Consider the following 16,956-nt stretch of genomic DNA (forward strand, 5'->3'; position numbering starts at 1 on the left):
TTTGAACTTTCATTTCTCTGTGGGAATCTACTAATGGGAGCAGTTCATATTGTTCAAATCAGGGACATTTTTATGCTAACATGTGACTTTTGGAGGGTAGGGAAAGCTAAGATGTGTTAAAAGATAAACTGAAGCACATTAACATTTTCAAGAGTTTATTTGGGCATACGTCCATTCAAACTGGGGCAGCACCAAACTGAAAGTGATTAGGATCACTCCACCAACAGAAGCTTAGAGAGAAGTTTTTGTAGAAAAGATAGGGAAACAAAGCAAGGGCAGTATCTGATTTGCTGTAGCTTTCATGGTTGCCTTATTTGGGAAATCTTAGTTGGCCGTTTGTGATTAGTTGTTCTTAAATTTCATTTTCTTGGATTTGAGCACATTGACTCTGGCTTAGGTTTGGTTTGCTTGCATAGGTGACCAAGGCATTAGCGTCACCCCAGTCTAATAGTTGCCTCATGTAATTACTTTAACAGATGGATTTATGGCAAGTTTGAAAATAGAATAGGGGGTGAATCTTCAGTTTAGTGCATTGTGTGACCTTCAAGTAAACTTAATTACAGTCCTGTCCTGGTCTATTTTAGAACCTTTGGGGGCAAAATATGAAACGGCCATCTCACTGGTCTCAGAGAGGGATACGTGTCAGGAGAAAGGCCAAGTGAATGAGGAAATGGGATCTTCCTCTAACCCAGGGCCTGAATTGACTTAAGTATTTTCCGTTAAGCCCGATGGTTGAGAGAGAACTAAGACTGGTCAGAGTGGGGGCTCTAGGGAACAGGGAAGAGGAACCCTCAGCATCTCTCCTCACCCCAGGAAAGTTTCCCTTCTCAATCCTCTGAGCCCACAATCTCCACTGTCCTCTCCAAGAGCAAGGAACTCTCAAATGATTGGCTAGATTATGAAACACAGTCTATGGGTTCTAACTGGTCACATTCACTAAGGGTGGGGTTATTATGCTACACCACGTTATTTGGCTTGGAAGTCTCTTCTCTTCAAGTTTTTCCTTCCATGAGACTAGATGGGCAAGCTGAGTCAGGGGAATTTCACTGCATAAGCTCGGCCATCCTGTTTTTCTCTTTACTTCCTTCCTCTTACTGGCATGTTGTATCTTTCAGCAAGAACCTTTGACTCAGTGGCCAATAGGTGTTAAGATCTGAATTAAGGGACAATCAAGAATTCTTCTTTGGGAGTATTTAAGTTTTGTATTTAAGTTTTGAGATCCCAACTTCGTCAGAGCCCTAGTACTAAGGTTTATGTCACCAGCTAATAAAATATTGCCTTAATTTTTAATAGATATTCTTCTTTTTGTGGATATCTCCCTCAGGAATCTCATAAAGAGCAGTCATTTTTGATAGTACAGGATTTGTAAATTTGGAGAACCTTGGCTATTAGGGTGACCAGTTGTGCTGGTTTGCCTGTGACTGAGGAGTTTCTGGGATACAGGACTTTCAGTCCTAAAACCACGAAAGTCTCTAACAAGGCAAGGTGAATTGATCACCCCAGCTAAAATGCCATCTTAATGCCACTAAACCCTGTGTGTGAATTTAACCCTTACTGGCTGTGCAACCTTGGATATATTACCAACCCTCTCTGAGCCTTAAGTGCCTCACATGTAGGGTTTTTATGACTATTACATTAAATTAAATTTCCCAGCATATTTCCTGGTTTATAGTAGATACCAAAGTAATATGTGCTTCTACTTAGTTTTCTTATTTTTCTTGGTACCTAAGAATATTAAATGATATTCTGAGAAGAAAACACAAGATAGGAGGAATTGAAATACTTTTCTGAATGGAAGAATTGGAAAAGTTTCCTAAACCCCCTTTTCTTTTCAGCTTCCCATCCTAATGTTAAACAGTATCAGGACTGGACAATAGAATGGTGAATGTATTCCATTCCTGGAGTGAACCAGGGGCCACATGTTCAAATGACTGTAGGGGTCATGCAGGGAACATAAATGAGTGAAATAGAATGAATGGGACTTGTGGCAAACAGGAACCCCCTCAGCCTTCACAGGTTGTGGCCACATGGGAAGAGGGTCCAGTGTGCCAGATCTTACCAGTTTTTTTCTAGAGAAACCATGTGTCTGATATTTTTATGTGAAATATACCTTTTTTCATATGTTGACATCAAGTTTAGGACTTTTAAAAACAGTGTATTAGCCAATCAAAACATTCCATAGGTCTTTAATCCTCTCACTGAGTTGCTTCATTGGGTAAGAGCGTGAAATTGGATGTCGTAATAAGACAACCGAAGAAAGTTTATTCTGGCCAGATGGAATAATCATCATTATTAAAAGGAAACCAAAGTAATTAAATGGTGACTGAAAAGAAAAAGAAAAAAAAGATAGGAAATTGCCACGTTTTGAAGTTGGGTTATCTTGTAAATCTAACAACTCGAGACTAAACCTGTGGGGTTGCAAAACTGTAAAGGTAGAACCTGCTAGCAAAGCTTCATGAAATGCTTGCAAGCATTATCTGACAGATTTCAAAACAGTTTGAATATTAGTCATCATGGATATGTCTGCCAAAAAGGGTAGTGTGTTAAAAGAACATCTGCAACCCACATAAATACCCCCTGCTGACTTAAACTCAGGAAATCAGCTTCAAAAGTTGCAGAAGGCAAAGAAGCTGAAACAGCAGAATTTTATATTAAGTGGTTGATAGACTTTCTCTGTGGGTAAAACTGTTATTGAGGAGCTAGTTTAGCCCCCAATATATCATGTGTTTGACCTCTAGCTTTTGGTGACAAGATATTCTGAGGCTCTATTTGGACTCCTCCTACTCAATGAATCACTTACACCATATAAATTGAATACTAATTCCGTCAAGTATGGGTATACTAGATGATTATTACAACTCCTGAGTTATAATAATATCATGAAATGATGAAGAACCTCACTTAACCCTGTATCTAATTGTATCATAAGACCAATAAGGCAAACAAATCATAACAATTACTAAGAAAACAGCAGAGCCTGTGGTAGCGTTATCTTGATCTTTTTCAAAAAGCATTAAGAATCTTAATTCAAACAGAACTAACCTGCCAAATGCAAGATGATCTGAAGAATCATCACTGTCTGTGCCCTGGAATTCTGGAAGCTTCATTATTGGTGGCAGACTATTCCTCAGTGAACCACACTGTTTTGCATATAGGACAGAGGAGGTTTGTGATCTGTGGCAGATTCTGTGGGTCCTGAATGTCTGGACCAGGAGCTTTACAAAGAGAAATCCACAAATGTGGCATTACTGGGAATGGCTGTATGGTTTCTTCCTTCAAAGACACGTCTTTAGTTTCTTTTCTTTTTTGACTCAACATATAAAAACAGCACACAGCTGTAGAGATAGGACAAAATTCTTTTTGTCTTGTGCTTTCATTTATTCTTGTTAAAAGAAAAGCAATTGATTCAGAGTTTAAATACTGCTCTTGTGACTACCAGTTATATAAAACCAGAGGGACATTCATAGACAAAATTATTTCTTGCTTCTAAACTTAAAAAAAAAAAATCCTTGTGAAATCATTTTCAGTCTGTCCCCATCACATTGCTAGGCTTTGGTTGGAAAGGAAAAATCTCGCATGTGAGTGAGGTTATGATTCAGGAATTGGCTTTTTGAATTTAGAAAATGTTGGTGATGTAAGGTGATCTGCTTTATTATTAATCTACAATTCACCTGTTATGCAGCTTAAGAAGACTTGTTTTAAACGATAAGATCATGACTCAAGATCTCAGAATGACTGATAGCAGGTTTGTCCGATATGAAAGTTAATTTCATGGAATGAATCATTTAAAGACAGTAAGAGTTGATGATGAAACCACACTCTGGAGTTTGAAAAGAGACGAGGCTGCTTTAAGAGAGAAACAGGAAGTTGTAACTAGAAGCCATCTGAATACTAAGCCAAGGCAGAATGCTCATGAAGTAGCAACTTAAGTGGCAGTGTTATCCTGAAATCCTCAGGCAGCCAGACCGTCTTAGGCAAACCTTGATAAAACAGTCCTTATCCAGGTTTTTATCTAAGGAATCCCGAGTAGACTGGAGAATGGAGAGACAGCAAAGGTTCATGTCAGAGAGGGACGAGTATCAGTTTCAACATCAGGGAGCGGTGGAGCTGCTTGTCTTTAATTTTTTGCTCATCCTTACCATTTTGACAATCTGGTTATTTAAAAATCATCGATTTCGCTTCTTGCATGAAACCGGAGGAGCGATGGTGTACGGTGAGTGCAGAAACTGTAGGATTGATGTGAAACTTGTTGCTTGGGCGTAATTAGAGACTTGTGCTCAGATGGCAAAGTACCGAAACTGGAGAAAACATGCTGATTGAAATGTCATTAGCTTGATGAAAGGTGCTGCAGCATAATGAATGCTCATCTCTATCCAGATGAGCTGCCAAAATTTGCCTTGTCACAAGAGTAAATGTCACAGTCATGTTCTCACGCAGCACATAATGCGAGCCTGTCGACAGATGCAGGTCCATTGTCATGTGGGGAGACAAACAGGGCTAGCTGTTTGTTTTTGTAATGATAGACATTGGGAAGTCACAGAGAGCAGCCTTCTTTCACTGGAGGGGCTGATGGGCTTTATAAAGTTCTAGAAATAACATCACTTAAACATGTATTGAGTAAATCCTCTTACATCAACTAGTTTCAAGAAGAAAACTTGCAGAACGTATGTATTCCACCCCTACTATTGGAGTAATTTTGTTCAAATCTATTTTAATTATATGAGCATGTTTTATTTTCTTATAATACACAAGTTTCTTTATGCAGTGCTCTTCATTTCTTAGCCTGATTTCATAATTTCTAGTTTATAGTTATTATTAGTATGATTTACTATGTATCGTCTTTTTTGGAGGGAGGGACAAGGTGTGGAAAAGAATTTAACCTTTTAAGCTCCCAAGTATTGCTCTTTCTATGCAACTTACCATGTCATTCCTTTCAGAAAGCTTAATAAAATGTGACAGAGATTTTCCAGTATGTACTCTCATCTTTTAAAGTAAAGTGTAAGACACTGGTGGTTTTAAAACTGATCTGATTTATGAAATAGTTTGCTTTACCACTCTTAGCCTGATAATGGATAGGAACTTTGAACACAGTGGAAACAGCTGAGGCATTGTTATAAGTCATAGTAAAGAATATACTTTTATATTTCACTTCCCTTATTTTGGAGGTCCTAAAGCCTTTTATACCCCCGAGGTTCAGGGAACAGGATCCGTGCACATTTTATATGCTAACCATATGATGTCCTGATGATAACAATGTACAGTCATGATTTGAGACCATAAGAAATCGGATGCCTTAGCTGGATCCCACTGTGAGATACTTGAGCTAGAAGGCAGAAGTTTTAGGCTAAGCAGTGTAATTTCTTTCAGGAGACTGATGTGCTGGTCCATTCAGAGCACAGTTAAGTTCCTTTCCATTGAGGGACTTAAAAAACATAACAAAACTCTCATTTGAGGGGAAAAACTTACAATCAGGTTAAAGAGAAATGGTCAGAGAGAAGGGAAGTGACACCAGCTGATGTAAAGCCCTCGGCGCCAGTCACTGCCCTTCTCCACCATCAGTGGACCAGGCTTTCTACTGACTCTTCTAATAAATAATCAAAGAGGATATAGGATGTAATCTGAGAAGCCAGAAACAATGTAATTCTTGGCATTAAATTAAAGGGCTATATATAGTTTAGCAAAACAACACTGGTTTTAAAATTATGACCCTTTCTTAGAGGGGAAGATTTCTTCACAGCCCTGAATTTGATTGAACTATGACTTATTTACCAATTTCAGCTTATCTATGATGGAGACACTGTTTTGTAAAACTTTTGATTAAATTTTGGTGACCTATTAAAATTCAGACATACTTTGTACTCACGACACATAAATGTAACTTTTACTTTTTAACATGAAAATTCCCAGATTAACTTTTAATCCTTAAAAACTGCAGGAAATACTTTTAAGTTGTGGTTGAAGTCATAAAATATTAGCACATTTACTGTGTAGCACAGGGAACTATATTCAATATCTTGTAGTAAACTATACTGGAAAAGAATTTTAAAAAGATTCGGTTTTATATATGTGTGTGTGTGTGTGTGTGTATGTATATGTAAAACCAAATCACTTTGCTGTACTCCTGAAACTAATGCAATATTGTAAATCGACTATACTTCAATAAAGAAGAAAAAATATTAGCACATTGAGCAATAGTTGAGATAGTGTTTCTCTAAATTGCTATTCTTAAGGCAGTTTAAGCTTAAGGTTTGTGTGGGATTAAGTTGAGCTGTCTGATTTCTGTCCTTCTTTTATAAATTTTTTTATATGGGAGTTATTGAAAGCAAGTTCTGAAACACTGCAATGTATAAGGATTATAAAAATTATGGAGACATCCACAGATATGTATAACTATCCCATTACTAGAATTTTTAGTATCCTTGAGTTATCTTGAGCTGTATAAATCAGTGAAAAGACTTTTATTTTAGTGTTGTTTAGTTTTTTTTTATTGGCATAGAATTATAATTGTTGGAATTTAAGGAGATCTTAAAGGTTATTTTCTCTAGCCACCTCATTATACAGAGGAAGAAACTAAATCTCAAAGAAGTGAACTTCCCCTAAACTGAATAGCTACTCATGGCGGCGTCCATGTGATTTGACTCATCCACAGGTCTAATAAGGTTCATGTTCATCTCAAAAGAGTTCTCACTGACAATCTCTGAAAATAGTCCATATGGATAGCACTGGTGACATCTCATATTTCTTCTTCAGGGATGATCTAAATGTTATGTCTGAAATATTTATTAGGGACTTTCTGTCAGTGATGTAATAAAATCATCTGAAACTACAACAGAGAAATAAGAGGGACATTCAGATAAACCTTTTGTTGTTGTTGTTTTATTGGAGTATCGTAGCTTTACAATGTTGTGTTAGTTCCTGCTGTACAACGAAGTGAATCAGCTATATGTATACATATATCCCCTCCCTCTTGGACCTCCCTCCCACCTCCCCCCCCCCCCAACCCACTCATCTAGGTCACCACAGAGCACCAAGCTGAGCTCCCTGCGCTATACAGCAGGTTCCCACTAGCATGGTAAGGGGAAGGGAGATGCCAAGTGAATGAATCTCCCAGTAGCTGTAACTGAATTTGAAATTCATATATTGGGAAGGAGTCAGAGATTGTAAGTCCAGCTTCCTCATCTCACAGGTAAGGAAATGAAGACTTAGAGATATGAAGGTCATGTAATTAGCCACCGAGCTGGGCTATCTCTATTAAGAGATGCTGAAGATATTTTAAAATAAATAAATTCTTTCAATGATTGTCGTAGAGAGAAGATGTATCTGTGAGATCCAGATGCATCCTCATATTGTTTATGCTTTCAAGATTAGTCAGATAGATTCTATTTTCCAGAAAGTCCAAAAGAATGAAATTTCAGAGTAAGACCAAATAAACCCCTTCATCACCAGAGGATGGAAGCCATGGCTCTTGTGAGAGTTCTGCCAGGGGCCTGGTGATAATCAGTGGGGAAGAAAAGAAACAAAACTATGGTTCACGTTGAACTTTTAAAAGTTTTTTTTTATCTTAAAGAAGATGAACACTTGAAAGTAAACTGTACTTCAGTCATCTCCATCTTACAGACAGATATGCTTGTAATGAAACATCTTCTAAAATTGCTTGGTCCTGTACCTGACGCTTATCAGTGAATTTGACTAACAGTTCCCCTACTAGACTGACTATTGCTCTTACTCTCGTCAACTATTTATATAACGTTTCATTTTCCTCTGCATCTAGGACCATAAATATTTCTCTAAGGCCCTGGATTTCCTGTTTCAGCCCAGCCAGCCTTTTGCTTTCTGTCACTATTCTGCCGATATGTGTCAGTTATCCTTTAGAAGACACACTAGATGTTGACGCATTTTATCTGTATATGGGGAAATCCAATTAAAAAATTTTAGGGAGCAGGGTCTTAGGAAATGAGCAATTAAATAAAAGTGAGGAGAAAAGTGATCAAACAGAACATTTAACTGCTCTTTTATAGTTATTGTTAGGAACAATTTCCAAGTTGTTAACCTTATATTATATGAAGTGTTGTAGAGGCCAAGAAAAATCATGGGTGGTGTCTGGTTTGACTCTGGAGTTCCTTGGAGATAATTCTGATACTCCAGATACAAATAATCTATCTTTCTTGGTATCAAGCGTCCTAGGATGCTTTTAAAAATTAGTGGCAGCATTTTAACAATATTTTTGCTTCACCAGGAACAGTGGTTGGTAATTGTGTCTCATGACATTCTACAGCTCTCATTATTTCAAAATCAAAGGATTAGATTCCATAACTGGCTTAAAGTATAAGCCATGATGATATTCACTTAAATTGGACTAAAAGCTTAAGAGACTATTAATGGTCAAAATATTGACTGGCAGCAGATGGTGCACTTAGTGCTGCTCACTTAGGGCCCTGTATCCATTGCTCGTTGTTCATAAAAGAAAAATTGCTCCTTGTTCCCTGATAGCATTAACAATTCCATTACACATCACTGGGGGCTCCCTTTGTAGGACATTCATAATGCCATGCATTTGAGGGTTGGGATCTGAGTTTAGGGACAGAACAATTTAAATCTCTTAGAATTCTACCTTTGATTTCACAGCCTTATAATATGAGGGACAGTCTCCAAATACAAGGGGAAATCTTGCTCACTGTTTAGTGGGCTGAAGGGAAATTTTAAGCCACAAAGTTTAGATTTTGAATTCATTAAACTATATTATATTAACCTATTAGACTATGTCTGATGCTCTAAGAATATATTTAGCGGTTTCATAAGGCCAGCTGAGTTCACTCAACGGCCTGTTTTTCAAGATTTAAAGAAAACATAGTTACCTAGTCAAGCACTAAGGTTTTAAAAGCTATTTTTCTTAAAAAATCATAAGGCATTAATTTTATCCTAGCACTGCTTGGAGGTTCCTCAGGATAAAATTGTCTTGGTGGACATGGTGTGGCTCTCCCCTGCTGATGCATTTTACTCTGCTTCAGTCCAGCCCTGCCTCCTTGACTGCCAGGCCCATAGGAGATGTTGACTTCACACCCTTCTCCCTGCCTGGAAGGCCCTCCTGAGGCTTTTTACTTATGCAAATGTAGCATGCTTTATGGAGAAAGCATTGGATGCTCTTTTGGGGATTTGGGTTTTTAAATCCTTATGATTTTCTTTTTTTTCAGTAGCTAGATGCATTACTTTGGGCAAGCAATTTAATCTCTAGCCCTAGTTTTCTTATCTATAAAATGAGGAAGAAATGAAATAGATTTCACTAACCTTCCTTCCAGCTTCAAAAGTCCTTCAAGGGCTTCCCTGGTGGCGCAGTGGTTGGGAGTACGCCTGCTGATGCAGGGGGTGCGGGTTCATGCCCCGGTCCAGGAGAGTCCCACGTGCCGCAGAGCGGCTGGGCCCGTGGGCCGTGGCCCTTGGCTGCTGGACCTGCGCGTCCGGAGCCTGTGCTCCGCGGCGGGAGGGGCCGCAGCTGTGAGAGGCCCACATACCGCAAAAAAAAAAAAAAAAAAGTCCTTCAAAATTCAGGCTAAGACTGACATTAGCCATCAGGCAACTCTCAGCCACTCCAACTCAAACCAATAGCTTTTTTTCCCAGAACCCTACCAGCCTATAATGACATCGGAGTCTTTCTCCCAGATGGGATTTTAATTAGTGTTATTTTACCATTCTTAGTTCTTCCAGTTCTGCTCTGATTTTATATGGAATGCTCAGTAAATCCTGTTGAATTCCTGTTAGAAAGGCAGAGAGAAAGTTATACCATCCGAACAGTGAGGTCTGGCTGTGGGTTTGGGGATCTGTGGATGCATGTCATATGAAAACCGGAGTGGCTCTGATTTAATTTGAAAGGATCTGCAGGAAAGGTAATTAGGGTTAAGAACCTAATGAATTAAACTTGCTTTCCCTCTTGGGGGAAAAAGAGGTTGGTTTTAAGAAGCTTCGGAGATCAGGGCCAGGTTTTCCATGCTGTAAAGTGTTAGCCAAGGAAAGTTCGAAAAAAATCAAAGATGTATAGCTCTGTGTAGGTTTTTCAAAGTTGATTTTAAGAAAATAACCTCCTATGTATCCTGCTGTGCTTCTGAATCACTAAGGAGCTACAGAGGAAGCCCGTAGAGCAAACTACTGTGTTGCCTCAAAGGATCCCATCTCAGACTCTAAAGGCTAATGAGTATGCACATCAAGAAAATGAATTTTTGATTTAAACTGTTTATGGAGATATTATATATAGTCTAAATGGTTAGGCAAGTGGTAACATGATAAACTAATATTTGCTAAACATTTATTATGTCAAAATAACATATAATAAAAATAACAATATAACAAGTAACAATAATAAAAATAGCTAACACAAATAGCATTTACAGTATGAATTATGCTGTCATAAGTACTTTACATATATTAACTCATTTAATCCTCACAACAACCTTTTTTTTTTTTTTTGCGGTATGTGGGCCTCTCACTGTTGTGGCCTCTCCCGTTGCGGAGCACAGGCTCCGGACGCGCAGGCTCAATGGCCATGGCTCACGGGCCCAGCTGCTCCGCGGCATGTGGGATCTTCCCGGACCGGGGCACGAACCCATGTCCCCTGCATTGGCAGGCGGACTCTCAACCACTGTGCCACCAGGGAAGCCCAACCACCATTTTTTATGTGGGGAAACTGAGGCACCAAAAATTAAGTAACCTGCTTAAGGTCACACGTACTAGGTACCTAAGCTGGGACTCATACCTTGGCAGTTTGGCTCCATAAGGCCACTGGGTATCACAAACATGGGTGTGTTTGTGTGTGCATGTGTATGTTGCACGGGGGAGATATTGTCATTTTTATGTTACAGATGATGAAACCAACACTCAGAGACATAAAGTGACTTGCTGGTAACCACCAGGGCTGAACTTCAAACCCACGATCATAAAACCCATATTCTTTCACCTGTATCACACATTTAGCCCTAGAAGTGTTGCCGTTACTTAATAAATGTCTATTTTGTGCCAGGTGATAGTACTTTAGAAAGTTTATAAAAGAAAGAGATTGAAAGATCTAACTACACATTAACCCTCATGGCTAATCATCACCATATCCATGCAGAAAAGGTCTGAGGATCTTCAGTTTGTATCTAAGGAAACAGAAACAAAAAATTTACAACTATGGCCAAGGCTGCCCGCAATAATTGGGAGAAACACCATTTTTGGAAGCTAGTGCTCTCAAATTCTGGCCACAGTTGTCCTCTCGTCAAAGTCTGCTGTTGGTATTTAACTCTCCCAGGAAGTTAGGAGTGCGGAGAGGTTGGGAAAGGGAGGTGGGTCGTTAAGTTTTCTTTTTACCTTGAGGCCTCAGAAACATTATACTGTCCATAGCCAAAAGCCCAGCATGGGAAAGACAGTGGGGGCAATATGGTGAAAGCACATCCACGCCAAGCAGCTGGGTTGAAATGTCGCAGTGAGAGTGATGAGGCTGCCCCGGAAACACCTGCCCCAGCATCAGGGAAGGCGGTGTTGCAAGTCCACGGTGATTCTGGTTTTAAATGCCTGTGATTGTCAGGATGGGTGGGGAAGGAACTACAAATGCCTTATTCATGTGGAGTGTGCAAAACTAGGCTTTCATCTCACCTTAGTTTAATGGAATTAAATTTTTGGAAGAGACTGAAGATAAAATTACTTATACCTCTGGGCTCTCCAAGCTTGATGAAACCTGTGTGCATGAACCTGAGGTGACATGGATTTTGATGGAGTTCTATGACTGTGATGGCAGTCGTATTGGTAGAAACTGCTGTCTTACAAGACAGTGCTTCTCACAGTAGGGATCCAGAAGCATCAGCATCACCTGAAAACTTGTTAGATATGTATATATGTAGCCCCCAACCCAGCCTTATTAAGTCAAAAACTTGGAGTCCAGCAAAGCAGTGTTTTAATGAAACTTTCAGAGGTTTCTGATGCACTAAAGTCTGAGAACTACTCCACTAGGAAAATGAAACATCCAGTTTCTAGTTTTGTCTCCTTTTCTCCTATCTTTTTTCTTTCTCACTTCATTACCCTGCTGTGATGAAGAGAGAGTTTGGGAGACAATCTCCATGTATTGGAGAGTCCCTTCCTCTTTCACTATCTAGAATACTTTGTGACATTTCCACCTCTGGTTTGAGAAAAAATAGACTGTTCTGTGTAAACATTATAAAAGAAATCATTTTGTTTTAGTCAGTATTTATCTAGGTAGATATCTCTATATTTCTTTTGTAAACTTTCTAAGATGATTTCAAGGAAGGGTATTAGCTACATATAAGCTGTGGCTGAGATAGTTTCTAGAGAAAAGTTACCTATAGTGTTATGTTAGGAATCCCGGAGTGCTGTGAAATGTGTGTGTTTGTGTGTGTTGTATGCACAAGTGTGTGCATGTGTGTGTTGTCTGGTATGCACCAAGGATGGTTGTGCACATCGGGCAGCCTACCATGGTGGAAGATCTCATGGTTGGGACTCTGTCATTTCACATATGACTCTAACCTGTGAGAAGATAGAACTTTGAATGGATGAAGCATCCCAAGGTGGAACAGCTTCATGGACCACTTTCCACCTTGGAATATCATGGGATACTCTTGTGGGCAGATGCCCCAGACAGACCTGTTCTGAAATCGTTATGGGATGCTTTTCTTCAGCAAAGCAAGTTGGTAGTGAGCCAGCACAAAGCAATAAATTATGTCCCTTTTAGCAACACCCACACCTTCCTTTAGTCCTTTGAATTTAGAAGGTTGGTGGGAGGGCAGAGAGAGAACAAAAGCCCTAAATAGCCAGAAGGCATTGTATATTTTTACTTTTGGTTCTATCCCTGACTAATCTCAGTGTAAAACTAAACTGCTAAAGGAAAATGTTAGGGAATGCATTTAGCATTTGAAACTCAAACCCATATCATCCCTGTAAATCAGTGTTCTGACAAAGGCTTTGATAAGACGGTAGAGGTGGATAAATATCAAGTAAACAGTTAAAAATTGTAGCGATAACACGTAATATCTAATATTTGTGAATACTATCTTACAGTTAAATGGTGTCCAGCGATTTGGCTTCCTTCGAATATTTATCACACCCTTTCCTTCTTCATTTCCACATTTGGATCCCTAGTTCATATTTTTTAATCTGAGTGACTGAAATAACATCTTAGATTCCCTGCCTTAAAGAGTCTCCCACTATAAAAAGTCTTAAGAGTGGTAAAGAACACTCTTCCTTGGCTTTATTTTATTCCTGTCATCTTGAAATTCCTCTTCTCAAATTCCTTTGTTAAATTCTTTTTCACATAAATAGACACTCTTTCTGATGTTAACTTCCTCTCCATGTTCCCACTGTTTCTCAATTCTCTTTTCTCTCTTCGGATAATTTTCTCCAAACGCTCTTTCCTCTGCCCCGAAACAGAACAAATCTGCCTCTTCAAAAGGAGCTCACTCTGTTCTTCCTCAGGATCTTCTTGGCAACCATCTCTCCCTCTTGAACACCCTCACTGGGGTCCTTGATCTCAGGTGCCCTAGTGGGCCACCCAAACTGCTCGATGTTCCCGATTAGCACCCCACTTATTTATTTCCATGTGCTTCTCCCTATAAAGTCCACGCCCTCTTCTCTCCCTTGCAAATCCAGTGCATCCTTAGGAAGCTCCTCTGCGAAGCCTTCCTTAACACGTTAGGGGGTGGAGTTAGTTGATCTCTCCTTTAGGGTTCTTTGGGACTTTGTACATTCACTTGTTAAAAAAAAAAAAACGGTATCTGTTAGGATGTGTTCCACTGCTAGTCACAGGAACCCTGACTCAGACAGACTTAAGCAACATGGCAATTTATTATCTCCCATAACTAGAAGTCCAGAGAAGAGTAGTCTTCAGGGCTGGCTGATTCAGCAACTGCTGTTGTTTTCAAGGATGCAGGTTTCTTTTCCTTTTCTCCGCTCTGCCATTCCCAGTGCTGACTTCAATGCCGGGCTGGGAGCGAGGTGGGCATGGCAGTTCCTGGTGTCCTGACCAGGCACAATAATAGCCTGAGGAAGAAGAGAGCTCATCTCTCCTCGTCCCCTCTTTTAGGATGTCAAAACTTTTCTAAGAAGCCTCCTAGCAAGCTTCTCTTCACATTTTATTGACAGGAATAGAGTTACATGCCTTCTAGTACCAATTATCAGCAAGGGGAATAGAAACACCCTTGGAACTGAGAGAGAGGTCACCTTACCCCGAGCACATGTGGGGAGGGATGGTTAGCGGAAGAAATCAGGGTTTTGTTGGGAAAAAGAGGGGATAGATGCTGAGTTGCCAATCAGCAGTGTCTGATACCCTTATTAAGTTGAAATATCATTTTACGTAGTTTAAGGATTTATCTTGTTTTTTCAGTAAGAGACAATACCTCATTTATTTAGATTATTCTTGGTAGCCACTCTGTGCATAGAGAGTGAAAGAACTACAAAACTCAGTTCTTCAATCTTCATGTATTAACTACATTTTCTTGAGGCTCCTAAATTCTCTCCAATGTCACGTGGCATTTAAATATACCTGTGTGATAGTCTGATGCATGTGTATAGGAAGAGAATCTGAAAGGAGCCCGCTGGAGTGTGCCATGCAGTGTGGCAGTGTGCGTGATAGTGTGTGCACACAATCACTGGTCTGAACATAGCCAAAGAGATTTCAACATGTTGTGTTTTAAAAACCATACTGTTATCCATTTCGTTATATATAAATATGGTCATTATATATAAAAGTAAATCCCCATCTATATTCCTCTGAGAAAATTCTCTTTAAGATAACATTTCAGCATCATGTAGAATGACTAAATAAGATGCAGGGGAACTGGTTATGAAATGCAGGCTTAATATAAGAAGACACTTAGGAAACCCTTGTACCTTATTCTCACTGGAAATCAGGATCATAGGATTGGGCAGAAGGAAGACGCCTGGTAGGATTAAAATACTTTAATATTTTATGATCAGGGCCATATTTTATTCATTTTTATAATTCCCACAAGTCCTAGAGCAACGCCTTCTATGTCTGTAGCATGAAAGCAGAAGGAGGGAGGAAGGGAGTGGGGTTTTCTCATATTTTCAAAGTGGAGAATGGAGGGCCAGTCCAGAAAGAGGAGGCTCATATTTCTAAATGTTTCGCATTTGAGTGCTCGTGAGGCTCTTTCCTCCTTCCTTCCTGCGTCCCTCCTTTCCTCTCCCACAGACATCACCATGTCAACTGTATGTCAGGCATCCGCTATGAGAGTTATATTGCAAGCTCTGTAAGGACAGGAACATCACAACATTTGGTGTGATGCTCCTTACATGTGACATTTTAAAATGTCGGTCACTGACTAACTACATAAACTCAGAGGATCCTTTTCTTCTTGAATCCAAGGGAGTTTGTGGACTTGGAGAAAGTTGGGTTATAACTGCCTAAAGTGTTTGGCTTTTCTAGAGAAAAAAGAGATGAAGAATAGCACAGCTTCTGCCCTAAACAGTCTCATTATCCAATGGGGGTGACAAAGCCAAACTCTACAGAGCAGTGCTGAACAATATATATCTTTATATGAAATGGGGCCAGAAAGGGTGTGGTGCAAACTATAAGTACTCAAAGATTAGGGAACTTAGTGAGTACAGGCTGCATCAGAGCACAGGTCCCCCAGCTGGGACTTGAGATGGACTTTGTAGGATTGTGAGGACCTTAGGGATGAGGTCTGTTTTCCAAGATCTGTCTTGGGGGTTTGTGTGCTTCTGGGGCAAGGTCAGCGTTCACTAGAAAGCAAGTTCCCACTGCTGTCACCCTAGTTGCCCAGATGCTCAAACTTGTAGACCCAGGGGATGCATCTGGACTAGAGTTTCTGCTTGGAGAAGGTAATGCCACCAGCCGGCCAAGTGACAGAGCTCAGCAAAGTGTCATGCTTGTGAGGATACAACCTGGGGTCAGGGCTATGCACACATGTGTTTGTGGTATTGCTTTGCTGGGACAGGCTGCCTCCTTTTCTCCTCGGGCAGGTAGGGTTCTGGTTCGTGGCTTACCAAAGAGAGTACTGGTTTGTGTCCATAAGTCATGGTAGACAGTCCCCTCTTTTCTTCTTCTGTGCACAAGTGGTTGATGCTCTGTTTACCCTGTATCTTTGTGGGAGTATAACAATAACCCCTTTTCATTAGCATTTTCTTCCTACTAGCAATCCTACTTTATCTGTCACCTGCTGTCCTGCAATACTGGGCTGGAGTGTGTTAACTCAACATTCTGCATTTGTGTCAGCATACAGCTAAAGCTCTGAGTGGCTGTCAAAAGCATTATGAGGCTCTATGAGTAGGTGTCTGGCCTCCAACATTAAGGATTTTCTCGTTGCTGCTACTGCACACAAATGCTGGATGCATTTCTTATCCGAGTGCATGGTGAGGCTGCAACTTCCCCACTGGCCCTTGTACTGTGCCAAGATGTTGATTCCTCTCAACTCTTGGGATTGGGAAGAAGGAGGGCCAGGGCCTTCTGTCTAGTGTGTTAATTTGGGTCCTCCAAGAAGCAGATGCTGGAGAGAGATTAGCTGTGCAAAATGTTTATTGGGGGAAAATCCCTTTGAGGAAAAATGGGGAGGGAGACTGCGGATGCTGGGCCAGCTATCAGGTCTTGGAGCAGCCCAACCAAACCCTGTGGAGAGAGGGAAGGAGGGGAGGCTGCGTAGGAAAAGGTTTAGGCTGCGGTGCAGTTCTAAGAAAGGTTGGGCAAAGCTGATGCGGAGTCTTTGAGCCATGGTGACCCTTCAGAGGAGTCCCATATCCCTGTCTTAGTGCCCCTGCTGCGATCAGTCATTGGCTGGGTTCAGGATGACTGCAGTCATGAATTCCAGACCATTGGTCAGACTACACACTCCTCGTGGTGGGAGATCTATCTGCAAGGTGCATTTTCATGGCTATTACATCTGGTCACCTCTGGCAGCGAGGAGATTACTCCACTTACTCCAGTGTGCCGTTCTCGAACGCTGG

General features: G+C 40.4%; 1 protein-coding gene across 13 annotated transcripts in view; it reads left to right on the forward strand.

The window, feature by feature from the left end:
* SLC9A9 (solute carrier family 9 member A9) overlaps positions 1 to 16,956 on the forward strand; it is a 660,636-nt gene that overhangs the window by 117,583 nt on the left and 526,097 nt on the right. For 4 of the 13 annotated variants that reach the window (XR_010943485.1, XR_010943486.1, XR_010943487.1 and 1 more), the window contains exon 1: positions 3,870 to 4,213. The exons of the other annotated variants lie outside the window; for them this stretch is intronic. Coding sequence is in view for 1 of the 4 variants with exons in the window: in XM_067737579.1 (XP_067593680.1) it covers positions 4,039 to 4,213 (175 nt within the window). In the remaining 3 variants the exon portion in view is untranslated. Of the gene's footprint in view, positions 1 to 3,869; positions 4,214 to 16,956 lie in introns of those variants that run through there. 13 annotated transcript variants of the gene reach the window in all.

Source organism: Pseudorca crassidens, chromosome 5 (genome assembly GCF_039906515.1).
Source record: "Pseudorca crassidens isolate mPseCra1 chromosome 5, mPseCra1.hap1, whole genome shotgun sequence".
NCBI lineage: Eukaryota > Metazoa > Chordata > Mammalia > Artiodactyla > Delphinidae > Pseudorca > Pseudorca crassidens.